At 34.1% G+C, this 24,374-nt stretch overlaps 2 protein-coding genes and 1 long non-coding RNA gene across 9 annotated transcripts in view; 2 read left to right on the top strand and 1 right to left on the bottom strand.

Annotated features, from left to right (window-relative positions):
* The window catches only part of LOC145813772 (uncharacterized), a 232,694-nt gene that overhangs the window by 186,260 nt on the left and 22,060 nt on the right, over positions 1-24,374 (bottom strand). The window lies entirely within an intron of this gene.
* LOC114293468 (putative disease resistance protein At1g50180) overlaps positions 1-24,374 on the top strand; it is a 91,598-nt gene that overhangs the window by 57,193 nt on the left and 10,031 nt on the right. The window lies entirely within an intron of this gene.
* LOC114317747 (uncharacterized) lies at positions 4,804-20,047 on the top strand. 7 transcript variants are annotated; one of them, XM_082909751.1, is made up of 11 exons: positions 4,804-5,045; positions 6,388-6,549; positions 6,668-6,773; positions 13,321-13,417; positions 15,252-15,594; positions 15,701-15,854; positions 17,017-17,105; positions 17,196-17,403; positions 17,867-17,951; positions 18,120-18,300; positions 19,289-19,607. In XM_082909751.1, the coding sequence occupies exons 5-11, from the start codon at positions 15,584-15,586 to the stop codon at positions 19,296-19,298; spliced, it is 738 nt and encodes a 245-aa protein (XP_082765877.1). In that variant the 5' UTR covers positions 4,804-5,045; positions 6,388-6,549; positions 6,668-6,773; positions 13,321-13,417; positions 15,252-15,583; the 3' UTR covers positions 19,299-19,607. The 7 variants fall into 7 exon arrangements, with proteins under 7 accessions (XP_082765877.1, XP_082765878.1, XP_082765876.1 ...); XM_082909752.1 differs by lacking the exon at positions 19,289-19,607 and adding an exon at positions 19,727-20,047 and having other exon boundaries at positions 4,805-5,045; XM_082909750.1 differs by having other exon boundaries at positions 4,808-5,045; positions 15,484-15,594; positions 19,230-19,607.

Genomic DNA, 24,374 nt, shown 5'->3' with positions numbered 1-24,374 from the left:
AAATTTTTATTTGAGTAATGTTATGGTTCTGTATGATAACATTTTATAATTTCTTTTTTTTTTAGTTTATAAAAAAATATTAAACATGTTTATATTAATTTTAAGAAAAAATTAAAATAAAAATATATTTGATACACAAGTTTTTTTTTAAAATATATTTTTAAAACAAGTAAAAATAGATCATTATGACAGGTGGTTGTTGACAATTAAAAATGGTGGCAAGAGATAGTCTTCGGCCATAGGAGGTGGTTGGTGGTAACCGATGGTTGTTAGCCACAAAAGTAGTAGGTGAAAATGATTATCGATGGTCAAAAATGGTGAGTACTGGGTTGTCTAAAATGGTAGCTAAAGGTGGTTTTCAACAAGAGGTGGTGGCTAACTATGATTACTGGTGGTGGAAGTAATGGTTGGAAGTGGTTGACAGTGGAGTTTCTTAGTAATGTAGCCCATAGAGATGAGCAATGGTTGGTGGTTGAAAAAAAAGTAAGAGAAAGAGAAAAAAACTTTAAAAATAAATAAATAAAAATTAAATAAGTGAAATTATTTTTTGTGTTTAGTGAATTTTGTAAACTATTTACACTTTTTTAAAACTAAAACAAAAACAAGTTTTGTTTATAATTTTTTTAAATTTTATAAAAATAAATTGAAAATTGTTAATATAAACGTTACCAACATATGTATAGGAGTGTAAAAATGGCCTACGACTCCGACCCGTTTAGGCCCTGTTTGGGTCCAAGACCGAGCCTAGCCTGAGACCCTGGGCCAAGGCCTGGGCTATCATTTTGAAACCTGGCCCAACCCGCGTCCAGACCCAATGTCTTTTTTAGTAAAAAATAATAAATTTTTAATAGAAAAAATTTAAAAAAACAAAAAAAAATTGTTCAAGCCTGAGCCTAGGCCCAGGCCCACCGGCATGGTTTGAGGCCTTGACCCACCGGTCCGTCCAAGCCGGGCCAAATTTACACCCCTACATATGTAAGTAAGGTTTATAATTTTTTGTTTTTGTTTTTGTTGACATTTGTTATCAGCTTGTTTGGTTTGGATTTTCAGGATTCACTTTTCAAAAATTAAAATTTTTTGTTTTCCGTATTTTTTTGTTTTCATTTGATTTTTTTAATATTCTAAGTAATTTTTAAAATTTTTAGATACACCTAACATAAATACGCTTAAAAAATATAATATTTGTGAAAAAAGTCTCTAGAAAATTCACTAAATATAAAAAATACAAATAAAAAAAAAACGAGAATTCAGTACATTTTTCGTATTCTTGTGTATTTGTAGATTTTTTAAAATATTATTTTTACAAATATTTTACTTTTTAGATACATCTAAGTAAGATGCATCTAAAAAAGTAAAAAATTACTTAAAATTTTAAAAGTATTCACTAAAAACAAAAAAATACAAAAAATAAAAAACTTAATTTCCAGAAAATTAAAACTAAACACACTGTATATTATTATAATACGCTATTGTTAAAATTTGAATTTTTATTAGTGTTTAAATTTTTTTTTATATACAATTTATTATTGGAAGCACACCAAAGCTCCATTTTTTAAACTTTTAAATCAATAGGTTCAAGTTTAAGTCTTTTTGATTTAAAAGAACATTGATTTGTCCAAATGGATATTTATTTGTTTAAAACTTACTTATCCATTTAAATATTACTTATTTGTACACGTGTCACCTGTTTATCCAACTATCTGTCTAAATGTTAATTCTTTGTTGTCCTATCACCTATCTAAATGTTAATTCTTTGTAGTCCTATCACCTATCTATTTATCTTTTTGTTCACCTCATCTCCACCAAGCGCCAACTGCCATATGCCGGCCACTAGTGACTTTTCGAAAATTTTCAATCAATTTTTTAATAACGTTTCAAGTGTCACAACTTTTATTAGTCATTTTTCAAACTCATGTCGTTTACCACCAATTTTTTTTAGGGTTCATTCACTTTATACTCCTAAACTATTGTCAAATTGTTTATTTAATCTTTGAACCATCGATTGTATCTATCATGTCCTTAAAGTATACAAATCAAAATTTATTTAGTTTCTAAACTATCGATTAAATCTATTAAGTCCCTAAAGTATTTAATTCAAACTTATTTAGTCCCTAAAACGATTATAAAAATAAAATATAAACCCATAAATATTATAAATTAAAGGATTCTATCTAGTTAAAATTTTATGTCAAAAAAATCTTAAATTTTGATTTTGTTTTTCAAAAGTGGGCATCAATCCATATATTGAAATTTTTTTATAAGGACAAGGATAATTACGTATAGTATTTTCTTACTTATTTCCTACAATGGATACGTGTTTGCTTTTATCTAATATTATATGCTAGATTTCGTTTATAATTTTTAATTGTTTGTTTTTAAATTTTTTGCTATTTTTTTTTTATTACTGAATTAATGTATTATTTTGTTCTATTACTATTTGTAGGGAAGTGTTATTATTTAAATTATCTAATTCTACTTCTTCAATATATTTAATATTCATATAACTTAATTAGCAAGGCTAAAAAATTAGACTTTGATATTAATTTAAACACACAATGAAACAATAAACATTTTAAAAACAAAATAAAAATTTTAAAGATTTTTCTATAACAAAATCTTAACTGGAGAGGGTCTTTTATTAATTTATAATAAGTGTGGGTATATACATTTTATTTTTGTAATCTTTTTAGGGACAAAAGAGATTTGAATTTAATATTTTAGGGATTTAATAGATTAATTGATAGTTTAAGGACTAAATAGACTTTAATTTATATATTTTAAGGGCTAATAATTGATAGTTTAAGGACTAAATAGACTTTAATTTATATATTTTAAGGGCTAAATAGATTCAATTGATAATTCAAAGATTAAATAAATAATTTAAGAGTAGAAAGTGCACTAAACTCTTTTTTTTTTTTTTTTTAAAAAAAAACATACTATGATAATAGTGGATTTTTCACAAATTAACTTCATTAATTATATCCTTATGTTGGTAAAAAAAGAATAAAAAAATCAATAACCTATCTATACGTATATATTAAGGAAGAGCTTTAATATCCCAATCTAAATTTTTTGATTTTTTGATTTAAAAAAAAAATCTCAGCATTTATTGATTTGGTCAAAATCTCATGATCAACATTTATTAATTTTTTTCAATCCACATGTCTTTCCACATGCCTTTATTTATTAATTTGGCCAAAATCTCCTGATGAACATTTAAAATCCCTTCATACAAATAATTATAGATACAATCCATGCATAGTTACTGTAATACATTTTTCAACTTCTATAGTTAGTGATAAGATTGTTAAATTATTTTTATAAAAAATCTTTAAAAACATAATTTATATATTAAGAAAAATCCAAAACAAATATAAATATATATAATTATTCCGTGCATGGCACAAGTGATAGGCTAATATATATTATCTATACTATATATTAAGCAAAATGGGGTTTTTAACCCCAAGCCTTGTGAGAGCTCCAATCTCTCAATCTAAATTTTTTGATTTTTTGATTTAAGAAAAAAAAAAAACCTTAACATTTATTAACTTCTCTCAAACCCCAAGTCTTACCCTCATAATAACACTTTAATGCGGACAAGTATAAAAAAAAAATTCTTTGAAATCCAACACATATGAATTTTTTGAAACGTCTCAACACATATAATTATTATGCCTCATAATAACACTTTAATGTATTAAGAACAAGCATAAAAATTTTTTTTTGAAAAGTCCAACACATATGATTATTATCAAAATATTAAACTTTAATATAATATAATAAAAAAAAAGACATTTAATTTTTTGAAAAATCCAACACATATGATTATTATCAAAATATTAAACTTTAATATAATATAAAAAAGAAAAAAAAAGAAGGTATTTAAAAAAAAAAGACATTTAAAAATCGCAATTCACATATATAAATAATTGTAAATATATTAAGGAAAAGGGGGTTTCTAAACCCCAAGCCTTATGGGAGCTCCAATATCTCAATCTTAATTTTCTAAATTTTTTATTTAAAAAAAAATCCAGCATTTATTGATTTGGTCAAAATCTCCTGATCAGCATTTATTAACTTTTTCCAATCCACATGCCTGCATTTATTGATTTTGTCAAAATCCCTGATTAGCATTTAAAATCTCCTAATACAAATAATTATAGATACAGTCTGTACATAGTTACTGCAGTAGCCTTTTTAATTTCTCTTGTACACTATGGTTAGTGATAAGATTGTTAAATTATTTTTATAAAAAATCTTAAAAAACATAATTTATATATTAATTTTTTTTTAAAAAAATATAAATATCTATAATTATCCCGTGCATAGCACGGGTGATAGGCTAGTAATTTATAAGGGAAACAATCAATAAATCTTAATTTTCATAAAATCCTATTAAGAATAAGTTCTTGTAAAATCATTGTTAAAAATAATTTTTTGTGACAATTTTTTACATATGTCGCTAAAAATTAACAATTAATGACTTTTTTATTACGATTTTTATAATTTGTTGTTGAAATTTACAATTAGTGACTTTTTTATATGAATTTTTCAAACTTGTCGTGGAAGTTTATGTTTTTTTGTGACAATTTTTTTTAAACTGTTGCTAAAATTCATAATTTGTGATATTTATAACAAAATTTCTAAACTATTTCTGAAAATTAACCATTAATAATAATTTTTTAATAATATTTAATAATAAATTAATAATAGACCAACTCATGAATCCCCTAATTTATAAACCCTAAAATGTATACGTTGGTAAACCATAATGCAGTATCAATGAAGGACAGAATAAGAGACGAGGGCAAATATTTTACACCAAAAAGACGCTACGTGGCATTATTATATCATCCGTCAGCCCTGATTCGCGTAACCTGTTAATCATCAGGTTTAGCCCAACCGAAGGCCGAAGGAAGGGACCGACCACCAGGCAGACGGAGAATGTACCTACGCAATACAAAAGGCAGAGTTACGATTATTGAATTAGTAACCGTGATTAAATTCTTCTTCTGGGTTTCGCTTCTCTAAGCCTTGTATGTGTATGTATAATGTATACACACATGGGTGTGTGCTTTATATGGTTGAACAATTCTCTGTTCGATTTTAATTCTGGGTTCTTTGTTTGGCTATGTTTGAACACAGTGATATGTACCTTCTCTGTGTGATTTGATTTGCATAAAATGCTTCTATGAGAGAACTTGTCATTGTTTGTATATTTTGTTAAATTGGATTACTTGTTGGCCATGTTTATCCTTAGTATAGAATTCATGGAGTGAAGTGAACAGTCCAAAGTGACCAAATGTTTGGGATTCGGACATTTCCCCATACAGGAATAACTTGTAATTTGGGGGCTAGTTGTGAAGACAGCAGGAAAAACATGTATCTATAAACGCAATGTGATTGTAATTTGACATGTAAGTTTTTTGGACAGATGAATGAGGTAAATTGTTTTGCAATTTTGGGCAGTTTGAAGAATGAAAAAACCGTTTAGTAGTTATTGAATGTGACAATTATTAGATGTGAAGGCATTCTTGAATCTAGATAACGGAATTGTTTACTCTTTAAGTATCTCTTGATTTTTAATCTTCACTTCTCCTCATTATCAGAAATCAAAGATCATAAAGTACCTCAAAAGTGTTAATTTCTTGGCCAGCTCAACTGCAAAGCTTTCATTGTTCTGTTGTTTGTAGTAAAAAGCACTCATTTTTATTTTTATTTTTTGTTTTTCATAGATTGTTCTTATACTTATTTTTGTTACCTTGCTGGTTCAAGCACTTCCATATTTCCTACCCTATTCTTTCTTGTAGTTTGTTATCCATTTTCCAAAGATTGCACTAGAAACATGGATTTGAGTTTGGATGTGGATTCAATTCTAAGGATTTAAAATCTAAACAGTGAAAATTCTTAGATTTCAAATTCTTTCTTTCAATGCTAAGAATTAGTAGATGAATTTGGGAACATACACACACAATATGTACATACATATAGGTATATAATGTTTGAGCTAGGGTTGTGGATTTGTAGAAAATCATACATATATAGAGAGAGGGAGGGAGGGAGGGAGGGAGGGAGAGAGAGATATGTTTGAATTTCCAATCCATGTGGCTTTTAGCAATGCAAACAGCATGCAAGGTTTTGGCCCAGAATTATAAATCCACATAACTGGAATATAAAATCCGAACATTGCCCAAAGGTAATATATTTCTTAGGATTGAGCTCAAGCAAATCTTACTTTATTTTAAACATATCTGTTTTGTATGTGATAATGGTCCTCTTAATTGGCTTGCTTTTAAGCAATTATTGTTTTCTGGAGTGTGATTTTACGCTCTTCCAGTACTCATTCCCTGTTCATTAAGGTCTTCATATTGTGGTTTTATGTAGAAGGTTAAACAGTCACGGGTAAGGACTCAAAGGCAAAGGAGTCAGGAGGAAAGGGAAAGGGAAAGGGAAAACAGGCAGTGGGAGGAAGTGATGATAGTGCTTCAAAAAGTAAAGGAAAAGGTGCGAAGACAGATGAGCTTGGCACCTGCATATATGTCAAAGGTTGTTTCTTCCCCTTAATGCTGTTTTTCAGGAGCTACTATGTTGTTTTAACTGCAATTTATCCAGTATGTTGAGTCTCCTGATTTGACTCTGGGTTTTGGATTTTGTTTCTAGCAAGGCATATCTTATGTGAGAAGCAAGGGAAGATTAATGAAGCATACAAGAAGCTACAATATTGCTGGAAAAGTAACGGAGATAAGGTTCCACCTGCTGAGTTCGTAAAGGTGATTTCCCTATTACATTGTCCATTTTCTTCTTTTATTTAGTACTTTTACACTTGTTGGTCAAGGTTGTGTCAGTAGCAATTTCTGGTTTTGACCTTTGAGGGGATCATTATTTACTCTTTCATATTTTTGGAATAATTTATGATCTTGATGGTGAACCTGATTCAGTTGTATTTAGCTGGTTTTTGTTTAGGTATTCAAGGGGTACGTCATTTTCACTTAGCTACTTGCTTTCTAAAATGTGCTAATTAATCATGATCTCTTCAACTTAATGATTTTTATAACAGTGTTTGAAGTACTACATTACAAAACCTTGGTCATTGGAGACAAATTGCGCCTGATTATGTGCATGAACACAATATGCTCATAAGTTAAGTATTGGTCCATTTGTTTGGGCGGGAAATTGTTTTCTTCATTTTCTGGCATTTGTTACAATGCAAAAATGAAAATCAACCGAAAATGTTTTATGTGGTAAAAATAAATCTAATTGGGCGGAAAATGTTGGCACTTTTAAAAGGTGCAAAACATTTTCTAGACTGAAGTCTTACCAATGTCACCGCACTAGCACTACCAGCACTACACTACCACCGCCACCGCCACCGCCACCATCACTGCCACAACCTCCATCACACCCCCACCTCCCCCACACCCTGCCACCACCACCCCACCATCACTAGTACAACCTTTTAGGACACTAGTTTCAGGGAAGCTACCAAACGTAGAAAATGTTTTCCGCTGAAACAAATGGAGCATAAGAAAATGGTTCGAGTGTTCTCTGTACATTCTTCCAAAGAGAGTTTTTGGCCAAGATATTGTCTCGGGAACATTTGAAGGGGTAATAACTCTAGATCTGTGCTCCTTTTCTGTCTTTTTCTGCCAGCTAGCAGCAGAATATTCAGAGTGTCCATCAGGGAAGAAGGGTGGAGACTTGGGATGGTTTCCGCGAGGCAAGATGGCTGGTCCATTTCAGGATGTTGCCTTTGGTACACCTGTTGGAGCTACCAGTGCACCATTTAAATCAACATATGCTATTTTAATTCCTGATTTTTGCTCTGCAAACTTGCTAACCATGTGTTAAGCTCTATCTTATGCTGTTCATGTTGCTCAGACCAGCTTGAAGCTTGGGTAACCAGCTTAGGGTATGATGAGATATCACCCCTTATTTATAAATGAAGATTTAGGGTTTACAAAGAAGATAATTACAAGATAATCCCTGAGTGCGTAAAAAATGATTACAAAGCTTAGAGACTTTCGGCTAATATAATATGCTAAGTGTCTTTCGGTGATTATAATATGTCAACACTCCCCCTCAAGCTGGTGCGAAGATATCTTTCATGCCCAGCTTGCCTAATATGTCATGAAACGGTTTATTCCCAATTCCCTTGGTGAGAATGTCAGCAAGTTGTTCACCAGACTGAACAAAAGGAGTACAAATGGTACCACTAGTGAGTTTCTCCTTAATGAAGTGGCGATCAATCTCAACATGTTTTGTCCTGTCATGTTGAACGGGATTGTGAGCAATGTTGATGGCGGCCTTATTATCACAGTATAACCGCATGGAATCCGTCTGAGCAATACCTAGATCACTCAACAATAATTTGATCCATAAAAGTTCACACACACCTTGTGCCATAGCTCTAAACTCAGCTTCTGCACTTGACCTGGCAACCACATTCTGTTTCTTACTCCTCCAAGTAACTAGGTTGCCGCCGACAAATGTGCAATACCCTGAAGTTGATCTCCTATCAGTTACTGACCCAGCCCAGTCAGCATCTGTATAGGCTTCTACACGAAGATGATCGTACTTTGAAAAAAACAAACCCTTACCAGGGGCAGACTTCAAATACCTCAAGATTCTCATGACAGCCTCAAAGTGAATCTGATGAGGAGCATGCATAAACTGACTAACTACACTGACAGCAACAGCAATATCAGGACGGGAGTGAGATAGGTAAATGAGCTTACCAACTAAACGTTGATAGCTCCCCCTATCCACAACTTCTCCTCCTTCATCATCCCCCAATTTCTGATTGGGTTCCAGTGGGGTGGCACATGCCTTGCAGCCAAGCATCCCAGTTTCCTTCAACAGGTCAAGCACATATTTTCTCTGTGAGATAAATATCCCATCCTTAGAGCGAGCAACTTCAATTCCCAAAAAATACTTCAAGCTTCCCAAGTCTTTGATTTCAAACTCTTTGGCTAAATATTTCTTCAACAGAGGTATTTCCCCACTATCATTGCCTGTAAGAACTATGTCATCTACATAAACAATAAGTGCTGTAGTCTTACCGCATGAGGAATGTTTCACAAATAATGTGTGATCTGCCTGACTCTGTTTGAAGCCATATTTAAACATAGCCTGAGTGAATCTCTCAAACCAAGTCCTTGGAGACTGTTTGAGACCATATAATGACTTCCGAAGTTTGCATACTTTCCCTTCTGTTTGATGATTCTCAAAACCCGGAGGAATGTCCATATATACTTCTTCTTCGAGGTCACCATGGAGAAAAGCATTCTTGACATCAAACTGATAAAGCGGCCAATCTAGATTAGCTGCGAGAGAAAGAAGTACTCTGACTGAATTCATTTTAGCCACGGGTGCGAAGGTCTCCTGATAATCAATGCCATATGTCTGAGTGAACCCTTTTGCCACAAGTCTTGCCTTGTAACGCTCAATAGACCCATCTGCTTTGTGTTTCACAGTATATACCCATTTACAGCCCACAGGTCGTTTGCCCGTAGGTAACTCAGTCAATTCCCAAGTGCCATTCTTCCTAAGTGCTTTCATTTCCTCAATCATGGCTAGTTTCCACTCAGAGATAGCAAGAGCATCCTGAAAATGGTTAGGAATGCTAACAGAGGAAATATTGGACACAAATGCTCTATATGAGGATGACAAATGAGAGTATGATACAAACTGTGAGATAGGATGTTGAGTACAAGATCTCACACCCTTTCTTTTGGCAATAGGAACATCAAGATCAATGGACTCACGAGATTCAAAATTACCTAGACTCTCATCAGAAGCAGGAGATGGCAGTGGAGTAGCAGAAACGGTCCCGTGTATCCAGTTAACTTGTTTTCTGTCGATGTCCCGGATATAAACATGTCCATCCTTATTCTTGGTGACAGTGGGTGCTATAGTTCCAGTAGAAGAGGGTGGTGCAAGAACAACTGGTTCTATCATAGGAGGCACAGGACTCACTTCTACCATAGGAGGCTCAGGACTCACTTCTACCATAGGAGGCACAGGACTCACTTCATACCAAGGCTCCCCCGGAAGGGAGGACGGGGACACCGGAGAGGACAAGAAATAGGACTGGGACTCAAAGAAAGTGACATCCATGGACACAAACCACTTACGAGAAGAAGGGTGGTAACATTTATATCCCTTTTGAGTAGGAGAATAACCAAGGAAAACACACTTGAGGGAGCGAGGGTCCAACTTACCACGAGAGGGAGAGTGATTATGGACAAAACAGACACAACCAAATATTTTGGGAGGAATAGAAAATAAGGACTGAGAACCAAGGAGGACGTGAAGCGGAGCCTGTTTGTCCAAAACCTGGGTAGGAAGACGATTAATAAGATAGGCAGCGGTGAGAACGACGTCGCCCCAATAGGGTCGAGGCATGTTCATAAAAAAACACATGCACCGAGCCATGTCAAGAAGATGCCGATTCTTGCGTTCGGCCACCCCATTTTGTTGAGGGGTATTGGTACAAGAAGTCTGATGGATAATGCCATGAGTAGAGAAATATTGTCCTAACCCAGAATCTATGTATTCCCCGCCATTATCAGAACGAAATATTTTGATAGTGGCCCCAAACTGAGTACAAATCATCTTATGAAAAGTGCGAAACACAGAGAAAACTTCACTCTTATCTTTCATGAGATACACCCAAGTAGCACGAGAAAAATCATCAATAAATGTAACAAACCAGCGATGACCTTTCACAGACAGAACACGAGAGGGACCCCAAACATCAGAGTGTATTAATGAAAAAGGAACTAAGCTTTTATTCAGACTGGGAGCAAAAGAAGCTCTATGTTGTTTTCCAAGTTGACAAGACTCACAAAGAAAGTCAGATACATGATGATTTGCGAAACTAGAAGGAAATAAATGCTTAAGTAAATGAAAGGAGGGATGCCCAAGACGCCGATGCCACAGCCAGACATCAGCGGGTGTAGGAGAAGACGGGGTGGAAGAATAAGCAAGTTTGTCCGGTTGATCTAGGAAGTAGAGACCATTTTCTACACTACCACTGCCAATCGTCCTCCCCGTGACAAGGTCCTGAAAAAGACAATGATCAGGAAAAAACGTCACACAACAATTCAAATCCTGGGTAAGACGACTTAAGGATAACAGATTAACAGAAAACTTGGGAACATGGAGAACAGAAGATAAATGCATGGTAGGAGTGACTTGGACTAAACCTTTTCCAGAAATAGAAGAAACAGTGCCATCGGCAATCCTAACTTTGTCCTGACCTGAAGAAGGCTTATAGGCAGAGAAAAGATCAGAGGAGCCAGACATATGATCTGAGGCACCAGAATCAATAATCCAAGGCAAAGATGTATGACACAGGAAAGCACAAGGAGAAGGTACTAAGTTACCTGAGCGGGCAAAGGACGAGGAAGCGGGACTGAGAGCAGTAGAAGATCTGCGGTCCAACAATTGGCGCAAAGCATCCTCCAGCTCAGTATCAGAAGAGTGGGTAGCAGAAGTGGAATTAGAATCAAGGGTATCAACGGCACTAGACTGATGAGCCCGGGAATAGGAACCACGTCCTCGAGAGTGGCCTGACCGACCGCCTCGAGAACCCGATCGATCACTTCGACCCCCAGATGGAGTCCCATGAAGCTTCCAACATGTCTCACGAGTATGCCGCGGCTTTTTGCAATAATCACAGAATACAGACTCCTTAGCAGTAGACGGAGGAGGCAGGCTGAGGCTATCTCGAGGAGTGGACAGTAATGCGGAACGGTCAGTAGAGACAGGGGACATCATAGCAGACCGACGACTCTCCTCATTTTGGACATAGGCAAATGCCTCTTGTAGTGAAGGAAGAGTGTCCATACTCAGAACTCGACCCCTAACTGGATCATACTCCATATTTAGGCCAGCCAAAAATTTAAAGACCCGTTCCCGTGCGATGAACTTCTTGTACCCGATAGAATCAGTAGGGCAAACGGGCTTATAGTCTTCCAGGTGGTCAAGGCGTTTCCAGCCGTTGGTGAGGAAAGTGAAGTACTGAAGAACAGTCTGCTCCCCCTGAAGTGTGCTCTCAATAGAGCGACGCAACTCAAAGGCCTGTGAAAAATTTCCTTTGTGGGAATAGGTAACAGCCACAGCCTCCCAAATGTCCTGGGCAGTCTCCATAGACAAGTAGCCCTCACCAAGTTCTGGAACCATCGAATGGATAAGCCAACTCATAATCAAAGAGTTGTTAATCTCCCATTGGTCATAACCTGAGTCAGTGGTACTAGGTGCCTGTATCCTGCCATCAACATACCCCATCTTCCCTCTGCTCTTTAAAAACAAAGTCAAACTTTGAGACCATGCTAGGTAGTTCTGACCATTAAATAGAGAGGTGGTGATTTTCAGACTAGGGTTGGGGTTCTCAGTCATGGTAGTAGGTAGAATGAGACTCTCACTTTTTGGTGTTTGAGATGAAGGGGACACACTAGTGGAATCTGTCATGGATACAATACTACCAAACCCGCAACAAATTAGTGGAAATCACAAACCCGGAAGGTGGTAGTGAGATAACAAGCACAATGATCACTATAAAGACATACAAAATACACAATTAAGAAACCATACAAAATACAAAATTAAGAAACCATTTTTTTGTTTTTTTTTTGTTTTTTTTTTGTTTTTTTTTTTGTTTTTTGTTTTTATATGTTGAGTTATTTATCTATATACATGTATTTATATATAAATATATATCAGGTTATAGTTATATATATATATCAGGATATATATATATATATATATATTATATGCACCTTGGTTTGAGATCAGAGGACGACGAGGACGAGGGCTGAGACGAGCGACGAACTGCGGGAGAAGATCGACGAGCAACGAACTGCGATGAAGATCGACGAACTGCGATTGATGAAGACGAGCGACAAACTGCGGAAGAAGAGCGACGGGCTGAGACGAAGACGAAGCAGATGATGATGAGGGCTGAAGAAGCGGAATGATGATGATGGCAGAGACGAAGAAGAAGCAGAATGATGATGATGGCAGAAGATCGATTCAGCAGATGATCCAACTAGGTATGCTTTGAACCCTAGCCCTGGAGGTGATGCTCTGATACCATGAAGCTTGGGTAACCAGCTTAGGGTATGATGAGATATCACCCCTTATTTATAAATGAAGATTTAGGGTTTACAAAGAAGACAATTACAAGATAATCCCTGAGTGCGTAAAAAATGATTACAAAGCTTAGAGACTTTCGGCTAATATAATATGCTAAGTGTCTTTCGGTGATTATAATATGTCAACACAACTAACTTTGTTATGCTATTGATGGTACAGGCATGGATACCGCATTATCTTGTCCGAAGGGAGGAAGAATTGATAGAACTTGGCATTTGAAGTTAGGCTCTGTTGGATTATCAACCATGAAATCAAAGTAAGCATTTTGTATTCTTCTGTCCGAGACTTTGGCTTGATGTTGGCATGGCATTTAGTACATAATTGACTTGATGATGCTTCACCTTCTTAGATATTGGTATGATAAGTCGTTTTTCTTCATCATTATCTATGATGCATGGACACGGACACGGACACGGGGATACGCAAATTTTCAAAAAATAGGGGACACGACACGCTGGGGACACGTTCAATATATATAATTTTATTTATTTATTATATGTAAAATTTAAAAATATAAATATTATTTATTTATTTTAATATCAAATATTATTCACAAATTAAAAATTTCTTATAAATAAAAATAATTTATTTAAACAAATAATAATATCTAAAAAATAGAAAAAAGGAAAAGAAAAAAAAAAGAAAAAAAAAGATTTTTGTTCAAATATATATCTAAGTATATAATATACATACTATTATTATTAGTATATAAATATATATATGTATATATATTATTAGTATATAATGTATATAGCAATCGATGGTCAAACGAGGGCGCCGAAACACCATAGCGATAGTGAGAGAGAGAGAGAGAGAGAGAGCAGATAGCGATCGATAGTCAAAGGAGAGGGCCGAAACACCATAGCGAGAGAGAGAGAGAGAGAGAGAGAGAGAGAGAGAGAGAGAGAGCAGATAGCGATCGATGGTCAAAGGAGAGGGCCGAAACACCATAGCGAGAGAGAGAGAGCAGAGAGGGAGACGACACAGACGACGCAGACGAAACGAAGAAAGAAGAAGAAAAATGAAGAAAAACAGAAGAAAAGAAAAAGATTGAAGCAGAGATTTGAATAATCGAAGAACATATCTAATCTAGGGCTCCATTTCAACAGGTTCTTCACCCTCTCTCTCTCTCTCTCTCTCTTTGTTTGCAACAAGTTAGGGTTTCTCTCCCTCTCTGTCCATAACGTCTCCAACAGTGTCCAAACGAGTGTTCGGCTGCAAAAATTCAAAAAAAAAAAAGGGACACGTTGGGTAGAGTGTCGGACATGTGTCCACCGCGTGTCCGACGCGTGTCCGTGTCCGACACCCAAACGTTGCCTTAGGAGACGTGTCCATGCTACATAGATCATTATTATCAAATGTTATAGAGTTCTGACTGTTGGTTTTGGTCTTCCACTACAAGAAAAACAGAGTATAGTGACGTTTTTTTTATGGCATTTTTCAAAAATGTTGTGAAATCTGCCCCAATTTTTCAAATTCCAAAAAAGTAAACTAAACCATCTTGTTTTGTGTGCCGGTTATAAGAAAACAGTGAGTTAATACTGTGCCGTTAAAATAAGATTATTAAATTATTTGTTATTTCTTTTAATTGTAGTTGTACTTGTAGGGAGTTCAAATAAATTAAAAACAAAAAATTTTCTACTCCGCGACTTTAGGAAGAGAGAGAAATCGAGTCTGGGATCTTTGAGGCATCAGACCTTTGATCTCCATCAGTTCTTCGGTTGTTTGATCTAAAAAGTCTTGTTCTACTCTTGTTTTGAGCGTATATCTTCCAGATTGTTCGAATCCCTATGATCTAAATCAATCTAGGGCTCAAGGTTAGTGTTTTCAGGAGCATATATCTTACAGATTGTTCGAATCCATATGATCTAAATCGGTCTAGGGCTCAAGGTTAGGGTTTTCTAATATGGATTTGCTACATTGACACTAGATCTATAAAATTCCATGGCTAAAACTAACGATTTGGAATTGTTTCTCTCGATTTAGTTGATTTCCAGCTTTTTTTTTTGCTTTTTTTTTGTGTTTCTCTTTTCGTTTTTGCTCCTTTACTCTTTCTAGTCCTTGTATGGAAAACTCTTCTCTTTCATTAGATTGAGCAGCAGCAATGGCGAATCAATTTATCTAGGGTTTCGAGTGCGGTGTTAGTGTCTCTGATCATGTACGGGAAAAGCAATTGGCATTGGATGTGGATCGTTGGAAACAGTGACTAGGAGCTCAACGATGAAGAGATATAGATCATAGTTATTCTTGTGGTTGATTTTCACTGAACTTCGTTCTGATTTCTAACAAGTAATCTTTGCTCAAAATCATGATTCCCTTCAGCTTCGTTTTGCGGGTGATCTTCTAATGGAGTTGGGTGCTGGGGTAGAGTTGGCAACTACAGTTGTGCCACACCTTTTTCTGCCTTTAGCTTGTGCTACCAATGTGGCCAAGGTTCAACCCTTCTCTGTCTCTCATTTTCTTCCCATTCTATAAATTTCGGCTAATCTATGTGATGAATTAGCTTTTTTGCTTTACTTTCATATTGTTTCACTTGCAGAATGTTGGTGCTGTCACATCAACCTCGACTCGCACTCCAATATACAAAGCCTTTGCCAAAGGTGAAAACATTGGGGATGTTACTGCAAAGGGAGAATGTGTTGGCAATGTTGCCAATTGCGAAGGGAGAATGTGTAGGCAATGTTGCCGATCTGGTATGCTTCTCCAACTTCCATTACAATTTCCAGAAGCTTGTTTTTGCACCGGGCCAATTGAGAACATATTTTGATGGCTGCTATAGTGACTGTTGCCACATAGTTAAATTGATCTTTATATTTTGTACTTTGTTTCCAGTCCTAATATTATTTGGAGAACAGAGAGGCATTACTGAAGGAGATGGGTTTCATTACTCTGTATAGTTAATCGAGTGCATCAAAAATATAGTCAATCCCATTAATTTCCCCTTGGCATTTTAGTAGACCTTTTTTTAGTGACACAAGCAAATCAGAGTAAGGCATTACACTGTATTTTATATATATATATATAACTAAGTGGAACATATGATATACGTAGAGACATCATGTTAGGAGAAGCACTTGCACTCGACTCGACTGCAATAGACAAAAGCCGTTTTTTTGCTATCCAACAAAAATGGCAATTAGATATTGGTCAATACTAGTAGTCTTGGAAGTTGACCTTCTTATTATTATGATTTAGCTGATACTATAAATTGACCTTTTTGCAACTTCTCATTTTGAAAGATTGAAACTAAAAAAAAAAATTGTTTGGTAGTTTTTCCTATAATTTGATGGATGCTACAGATTCAAACTTCTCATTTTTTGTTTTTGTTGTACTCAGTTACAGTTTATCTTGCATTTAGGCACATAGTTTTGTGACTCATGATTATTTGGAGTAAAGTCTGCAAGTTGCTTTATAAGGACATGTGCTAAGACTGATTGTGGCTTTATGCTTCTTGATTGTCATTATGAATCTCTTAATTTTCTATTGTCAATAGTGTGCAGTTTATAACCTTTAAAACGGCTTCATTTGGAATTGTAAATGAAGGGAAACAAATTGGAGTCTATCTAGTCTTATTTTAAATTAAAAATATAAAAAGGTATTCAAATTGATGAGTCAGTATGATCAACGGCGTCTTTTATAATCTGGAATTACATGCTTAATTTTCAACTTCTTGCTTGGGTTTTGTAATACAAGTGCTTGATGTCTACTATGCGTTTCCCAGTCAAACTTCTGGGACTAGTTAATTTGAGCTTTTTGGAATTGTTCCCTTAGAAGATGAATTTAAGATCCTACATATTGTTATAAATTAATTTCTCTCTCTCACATGTGTGTGCATGCCGTGGTGTGGCAATGAAGGGAGACATCCTGGAAGATCCAGCAAAGGAGCCAAACAAGGATATGTACATGATGACTATTGAGCCAGAAGATGCACCCAACCAACCTGAGTAAGTTTGCTTGTTTGATGTGCATTTCAATTCCTTTATTGATTTATGCATTTGCTTCTTTGCTCCCCCCCCCCCCCCCATCCCATGTAGATATGTACAAATTGGGATGGTTTTAGGGCTTCCTGTTTCAGTCAATGGAAAGGAATTCTCCCCTGCATCTCTGCTTTCTGAGCTGAATGAAATTGGTGGGCATATTATTTTTTTTCTTTTCAAAAATTTGACTATGATGAGTTTTATTGATTGCATGGTGGATCCAAGAACATGCATAAATGTCACCCCATGTATTGTACAATTGGAGGTAAGTTCTTTCTCCTTTTGAAAATTTGTATAAAATTTCTCTCTCTCTCTCTCTCTCTCTTACACACACACACACACACACACACACACACAAATTTTGTTATATGCCATTCAGATTTTTAATTGGCCAAGTATTGTGTAGAACATCTTCAAGGAATCCTTGAGAGAATTGAATTTGTGGAGGGTGTTCTAAATAGAAACCTCAAGTGATGAAACTGGATGAGAGAGAGAGAGAGAGAGAGATGACTTCAAAATTCCTAAACCATTATATTGTGCTTTTCGATATTTTGATGTCATGCTGATAAGTGTATATACTCTGTTCATTTGAGATATAAAATTAGTAGCACAAATTGATTACTTTTTTTATTTATTTTATCTAAATAGATAGTTAGCGATTGTTTACATGTTCTATCCTGTACTTCAAGCTTTATATTCATATTGTAGGTGTTGCTTTTGCTTCCCAGAAAACCATTTCAAAAGTAAGTCCTGGGTCATCAAATGCATCTGGTTCTAGCTCATCAAAAGAGCAGCATAATCAACAATATCCAGGTTTTTCCTTTTATATACACATTTTACAAAATTTTGTTACTTTATTATATTCACTGAACTCAAAATTTATCTATTGCCAATCCTCATATATATCCCCCTCCTGGGCGGACCTGGTTTCTTGTGTCAGCAATGCCTTTAGCCTTTAAACTGATGCTTGTTTTTTTGCAGTGCCAGAGGTCAAACGCAGAAAGCAACATCGGAGAAAGCATTTTGAGATCCAAGAACCATGTCTGATGAGAGGTGTCTATTTTAAGAATATGAAATGGCAGGCAGCCATAAAAGTTGACAAGAAACAAATTCACTTGGGCACTGTTGGATCTCAAGAAGCTGCTGCTCGTTTGTATGACAGGTATTAAAATGGTTTAGCTGTAGATACACATAGAAGTTCTTAATTGTGAACTTTGTTCATAATACTATGTTTTGTTGCCATTTCCATTTGAATTATTATTTGTGAACTTTAATCATAATACTATGTTCTGCAAGATCAGGTACTATATATATATATATTTTTTTTCCTTTTCAAAATAGGATTTTAGTATTCTACACATTCTTTGTTACTTTGAATGCATTCCTAATAGACCGCAAATAAATAGTACCAATCTCTTATAGTTCAGTGGGTTTTAAGTTTTCCAATCAGTCATAGGTTTGATGTTTACTCCATGATTGTTACACTACGAAGCCACGGAGATCCAGATTCAATGAAAACATATAAAATTGTACAATTTAGCTCTTTGGAATGTTTGGATGACTCTAATTCTTGTACCCCTTATTCATATATATATATATATGTAAACATATAAATTTTTCAAGTACACTTTACGGCAAATAAATTTTTGACTAGAATTTCCTTGTTTTTATTATCAATTGACTTGAAGCTTCTTTGTTGACTCATTTATTTGGTATATTTTAATCTTTATTAGCAATGTCAAACATTATTTAGTTTTGTTATTTTAATTAAAAACCTTCTTAATCCTTTTCCTTTTTCCTTATATTTTTTTCCCTTCAGCTCATTTGATACATGCTTATGGTTCTTTGAGTAACACAATTTTCTACAGAATTCCAATCTTATAACATATTTCTAGATATTCTGTTACTAGTTCTCATTATATACTAGTTCCAAGCTTGGTTGTGGGGAATAACTTGCCAAAATATATTTAGTTTATGCTTTTCTTTCCTCTTTCAATCATCCAAAAATATTCTTTGCATACCTTCTGTTAAAAATAAAAATAAAAATTGTTTTCTCACAAATAGTTTATGGATTCTTTCTAATTCTTGCAGTAGAGAATTGTATTTGCGTGCTGCTGGGATTTTTGCTGATGTGAATTCTCTGTTTTAAGATATGGATAGGGGAGAACTACAGTACGCTCTGGACATTGGATGTTTGCTGGACACACCATTAGATGCATCCCAATTAGGAAGTCTTCTATGCCTTAAATTAGCTTGATCAAGTGATTTCTGAGTATGGAAGAAATCATCAATTGTGGAAGAATCATCAAAACTCGTGTGAATAATAGTTTTAACATATAAAAGAACAACTAGAAGTAGATTTTAATTATCTTTTATTTGTTTGGCCTCAATTCTGGATCAGAACCCATGCATATTTTTCATAAAGTGCTTAATAAGGAAAGGGTTATGAAGTTCTAGATTTCATGTAAACTGCTTCCTGAAACTTCAACCAAGCATCCTTAAGTTAATAATTATGCAGTTTATGACCACAGAAAGAGTCGGGAAGTTGCTCTTATTGTCAGAACTTGATGCAAGTTTTGTTTGGATAGGTGAGGGAAGCGATTGGTGTTACCCTTTCGGTGTTGTGCTCAAACATTCAGCTTCATACAGCCTTCAGTGATCATCATTCCGATGGTGGTGACGATTTCAAAATTGAAGAGAGAAGTTGGGATCAGTTTTTAACAGAACGTGCATCTGAACTTGTCACAAATATTCGGAATGTTAGCCAGTCTGACAAAATGGAGATCTCAACAGATAAAGTCCTGACAATGGGATAGTAAATGGCGATTCTTAAGATGATGTGAAGTGGATGGAAACGGTACATTTTTAAAGAATTCTGTTTAATCAAGGCTTTCTTATCTTCAACTGAATTCTGATGATCTTCGCCTGTTCCTTAATGTGTGCAGCTGTACCATTTCATTATCTCATCTTTGAAACCTTGCAGTCCAAGCCTAAAATGTTTAAAAATCGATTTTTGGACTGTGTGATACAATATATATATTTTTTTTTAAAAAAACAGGAAAAAATCTGTCACGGCATTTTTAAAGCGTCGCTAAATACTAGATGACGTCATTTTATCTTTATTTATCACATTTAGAGGCGCTTTTTAAAACTCCGCTTATTCTAGTCTAACGATATTTTTAAAGCGTCATAACGTTATAGCGGAGGCTGCATCTTCGGCGTTTGGTACTAAACGCGATAAATAGAATTAGCAGCGTTTTTTATACCTATATTGGCATTTTTTAAAAGCCGCTAAATGTAAAATTTTCAGCAGTGTTCATTGTAGTATACTTTCTGTTAAAAATCACTTGATAATCAAAGGTTGGGCATGCAATCCATTGATCCTTAAAATTCTACAAACATGATAAGGGGAACATAACACCTTATGCACATCCCAGAGCATACAGAATTCTCTCTCTCTCTCTCTCTCTCACACACACACACACACACGCACCCACATTAATTAATCAAACCGTCTTGTTAGGATTCTTATCCTACGTGTTTTGTTTTGCAAATTCCTTTCTTGACAAAACCACTTCTTTTTTATTTCTTTTGTTTTCTCTATCATGATTCCCTGAGATTATGTGTGAAAAAGAAAATGTCATCGTTTGAAAACACATACCAAAGCATACCTCATACTGATTTTGCTATATCTATTTGGGATCTCGTGGTGTGATTGGTCAAATGAACTATCTTTCTTGGTTTGCGTTTTGTTTTGTTGTGAAGAGGATGGTTGACATTTGCAGACAGTTGAACAAAAGAGGAGGCTGGTTGTCTGGTAAAAGAATGAAGAAAGTCGTGGCTAGAACATGGAGAAAAGAAGACTGCAAAAGTCAGAAATTATCACTCAATATTATTCTACTAATCAATTTAAAAAAATGTTTGATTTTAATTTAAAATACAATTTTTAGCCTTTTTTTGAAAATAATTTTTCACATAATTTGTTTTGAGTAATTTTTTTTTCGTATTTTAGTTTAAAAATTTAAATTTTTTGATGCACCTAAAATTTTAAAAAATATTTAAAAAATGTGGGGATTTTTTTTTTTTTTTAATGACTAAAGATGAAAAACTAAAAAAACATAAAAAAATTGATATGTTTTTATATTTCTTGTCTTTAGCGAACATTTATTAAATTTAATCATAAATATTTCGATGTTTGGTTTTCAATTTGTCTTTCTAAAAAATTAAAAATGAAAAATGAAAAATAAAATAAAATAGAAAGTCTAAATTAAATATTATGTGATAGTTCAAGAGAGTGAAATGATATGAGGTGATAGTTTAAGCGGATAGAATGTAATTTATCCAATTGATGTATATTTAGTCATGACAGTCCAAATAAAAATAAAAAAATAAAAATAAAAGAAGAAGAAGAAAAGATGAGGACGGTTAGTTTTTACAATTTTTAATGGGGGAATTACTTTATAGTGAAATAGAAGGAAAAAAAAGAAAGGTGATTCTATTTATACACCACCAAACCTCTCAATCTGATTGACAAATCCTTCTTCTTCTTCTTCATCTCGAATCATTAAATGAATTCTTTGCTCTTCTATCGCAGAGGGAGAATTGATTCTCTACTTTTCATCTCTTTGAGTAGGTGACAGCAAGGAGGGTAGGCAACTGGAGATAAGAGTGGCGGCCGACGATTTGGGATAGAGAGGTGAAGAAGATATGGGTAATTTAGGATTTTTCAAAATTAATGGTGTGTAGTGAGAAAAAATCAAAGTATTAAAAATATGTGTGGTGTGTATTGAGAAAATGGTGTGTACAGAGAGGTTGTGCGGTGTGTAAATGGAATTATCCAAAAAAAAATATACACAAACATGAAGGGGTGCAAGTCTGCATCACACATATTTTCACTTATACCCCACCACAAAACAATTTGCACTCTCCATGTTTTAGTAAATTTTTTTCCTTATCCCACTGACAATTAATTCCCCTATTTTTAATTGTGGGAGGCGGGGGCACAAAGTGATACATAACAATATAGTTGAATGGTGTAAAGTATAATTTAATTGTCTTTCAACGTAATAGCACGTCAACTATTCCCCATTTTGAAAGATTATTTACTTCCAAACATCACTTCAAAAGTGTGTACCATATGCACCTTATCATAAATTTAATTGACATAATTTTACTACAAAATTTAGTAATATTAACCATAAAATACATAACCTCACCACAAATTGGCATAATAAAAATATCGTAATTAAGCCATAAACCCATAAACTTTTATTACATGAACCATAAAATTTTAAACATTTTCTTATGCTCATTTGTGATGAGATTATCCATTTTGTAATTGATATTATGAAATTTTGTAATAAAATTATACTAATTGTAATAGGGTATATATGTACACACCATTAGGTTTTCCAATATTAAATTAGGCCAAGATGTTCCAGGAGAGGGGAATGGCTGTCCTCCAGAGCAATGGTAGAGGGCCACAAAAACAGTGGCTCAAATGGCTCAAAACTGCCAAAACGACGTCGTTTTGGGATCAAAACCTGCTAAAACGACGTCGTTTTGGCAGTTTTGAGCCATTTGAGCCACTGTTTTTATGGCCCTCAAACATTTTTCCTGTCCTCCATATCCTTAAAATAAAATAAAAATATATTGAAAATCAAAGTTGGGTTCCAAACTCACAAGAATAAACTAATCAATAAATCATTTTTCTCATAGGGGGAATTATTTTACAGTAGGACAGAAAAAAATTATAAAGATATAAAAAGTGTAAATAATTTGGTGATAAGAATAACTAATAAGTCTGACTTATACGCTTTTATATTTATGTAAATTTTTTTTTTTTCGGTCCCATAATTCCTCCATTCTCATACAGATGACCGCTAAAGGCAATCTGTTTATTGCCATTGATTCCCCTCGTCATCACACGTACAAATAACACTTTACAGCTGTGATTGGATAGTAAATTCAGGTAAAAATTAAATGAAGAACTACACTCACAATGTGTCATTAAAACTTATTTATCATAAAATGAATAAGAAAATATTATAAATGTTAATAATTAATATTATAATTTTTTTATTAAGTTATATATATATTTTTTATTAAGGCTCCAATTTGGGGGGTGTAGTTTTTACTTAAAAAGTAAATTAAAATAATTCATTCTCGAGTGAGGGCTAAAAAAATAAAAATAAAATAAAATATAAATTTATTTTTTATTATATTTATTTTAAATTTTTATTTAAATTCATAATTTAAATAGGATATACACATTTCATAACACATCAGATTATAAAATAGAATTATTCATATGCAAAAAAGTAATTTTATATGAAAGTAATAATTAAATCAATCTCTCTCGTCTCCCTTAATTAAATCAATCTCTCTCTCTCTCTCTCTTTCTAGTCTTAACCAAACTGACAATCACCATTTTATCAAGATCCTCAACCAGTTCAGTCCAATCTCCAACCCCAAAGGCACCTCTTCTCCACCCTTCATCCACCCACCCTTTTGAACACATTTTTTTGTTGAGGCAGACTGGTGTGAGTTCAATTGAATTGACCTCAGATCGGAATGGAAATACCTGTTGTATCCTTCATTGTAAACAGACTCGGAGTTTTGTTAATTGAAGAAGCTAAATTCTTACACGGAGTAAGCGGTCAAGTTGAACAAATCCGAGCCGAGTTAAAGCGAATGCAATGCTTCTTACAAGACGCAGATTATGAAATACAATCTGATCACCATGTAGATGCGAGGGTCAACAACTGGGTTGCGGAAATCAGAAAACTTGCTTATGAAACCGAAGACACCCTCGAAACTTATGTCATCCAAGTTTCATCCAAAAGGAACAAAAAGGGTTTCCGAAACACCCTTAAAAGATTTGCTTGCATCTTCAACGAATGGCTAGACCTTAACAAGGTCGGAAGTGAGATCGGTGACATTAAAAACAAGATCACTCACCTCACCGCTAGTTTACATACTTACGGCTTGAAAAGTATAGGTGAGCCATTTCAAGTGATGACTTTAAATTTAAGTTTTTATTTATTGATTTATTAGTAATTTCAATTATTGTTATATATTTTTTATTTAAGTATATTTTTCTCTCTTTTGATATGCAAAATATTACTAATTAAAATTTGAAATTTAAATTGTGTTAATATATTCCATTAATCTTTCGTGTGACATAAGCAGTTTTAACCAATTTTAGGAAAGAATAATATTTTATATTTTAATTTT

The sequence above is a fragment of the Camellia sinensis genome, chromosome 15 (genome assembly GCF_055761805.1).
Source record: "Camellia sinensis isolate YWXY chromosome 15, ASM5576180v1, whole genome shotgun sequence".
NCBI classification, from domain to species: Eukaryota; Viridiplantae; Streptophyta; class Magnoliopsida; order Ericales; family Theaceae; genus Camellia; species Camellia sinensis.
Note: the sequence above shows the minus strand (reverse complement) of the source record. Positions and strands in the feature narration are given on the sequence as shown.